A 1,268-nucleotide genomic window follows, 5' to 3' on the forward strand; every position below is an offset into this window, starting at 1 on the left:
TGGCGGTCAATGTGCACCTCTTACGCTGTTACACGTATTGTAAGTCAACAAGATACACTTCGCTAGGATCATGACACTATTATCTCTTGTATTTGCTCTTTGTAGGATTTACGTCATTGATTATTTCCTTTTTTTTCTTTGCTAGATTGATTTACCACTGTTTCTTCGAGTTGTTAGCTTCATTTTATTTTTTTTTATTTTCTTTGTGCAATAAAAGTGCACCCTTACTAAAGCCTAGAGCTATTTATGGGTACTTTGACGAATGAATGAATGAATGTATGACACCCAGCCGTGACTGAAACGATGATAGAAGTATCGAGTGCAAGTGATAGCGCGTCCATGCATACATGAAGTACCGCGAATGGTCTCAAAAACAATCATGCGATTGCATTCGAACACTCACTTTGCTTTTGGTTGGCTCGCAATGTTTCAATGCTCTTGTGTGATATGGGAGTCGTCTGACCTCGAGTGGGCTTCATTTCATCATGTTGTGCACTATTCCTCCCTTAGGCACGTGCATACAAAGTCTTTTATGTTTTTTGCGCCTCGTCTGCATAGGCGCGATGTGCACGTCATAAGCTTGTCTTCGCCTTTACCCACAAAAAGGATATATAAAACTGGAACGTCTTTATTGTGTTGTTACACTGCCAGCGTGTACAAAAACATTCTTGGTAATTTCTAGAAGGGTGCATTGCGGGGCTCGTTGCCAGTCAAAATAACCTCATCGCCGGCTCGGCTTGCACTCTCTGTAGGCCTTCTTGATGGCTTCCGCCTCTTCGCCCTGAAAAAAAAATTAAAGACACTTGAAAACACTGACGAACTTCTTGCGAATTGTAAACTTGATATAGTACAGGTTCTGCTGTCTTGCGAGACTTTGATATCATACTTATACAATATTTACAGAATACAAAAGCAACATCCTTGCTGAAAAATTCTGTAGCTGTACTTTATAGCTCTATGTCATTGTTGATACAATTATAATTGTTTAGATTTCGTCAGCTGTTGTCGTTGTAGTTTTTATTTACCTAACATGTACTCGCTGAGTGACGAGACATTTGCCGTGGGTGAACGCGGTGAAACCAACTTTGTCGAGTGAAAGCTCAATTTTGCTTGCTTTGAAAAAGAATGAGACCGTTGATTTGCAGAGACTTAACTTTATTGCGTGGCTTGGTTTAGACAAGGATGACGAGAAGTCTGCACGCTTCGACTACACGCCGCGACAAGGGAGCCAATGTGCTGCCCTACAAGACAACGCGCAGACGCTGCTC

The 1,268-nt window shown here is 41.6% G+C and overlaps 1 protein-coding gene across 1 annotated transcript in view; it reads right to left on the reverse strand.

Annotated features, from left to right (window-relative positions):
- Nucleotides 1–617: 617 nt before the first annotated feature.
- The window catches only part of LOC119386852 (uncharacterized), a 5,536-nt gene continuing 4,885 nt past the window's right edge, over nucleotides 618–1,268 (reverse strand). Inside the window, exon 5 of the mRNA XM_037654119.2 lies at nucleotides 618–781. Within this exon, the coding sequence (XP_037510047.1) occupies nucleotides 722–781 (60 nt within the window). The 3' untranslated portion in view covers nucleotides 618–721. The remainder of the gene's footprint in view (nucleotides 782–1,268) is intronic.

Source organism: Rhipicephalus sanguineus, chromosome 1 (genome assembly GCF_013339695.2).
Source record: "Rhipicephalus sanguineus isolate Rsan-2018 chromosome 1, BIME_Rsan_1.4, whole genome shotgun sequence".
In the NCBI taxonomy this organism is placed as follows: Eukaryota; Metazoa; Arthropoda; class Arachnida; order Ixodida; family Ixodidae; genus Rhipicephalus; species Rhipicephalus sanguineus.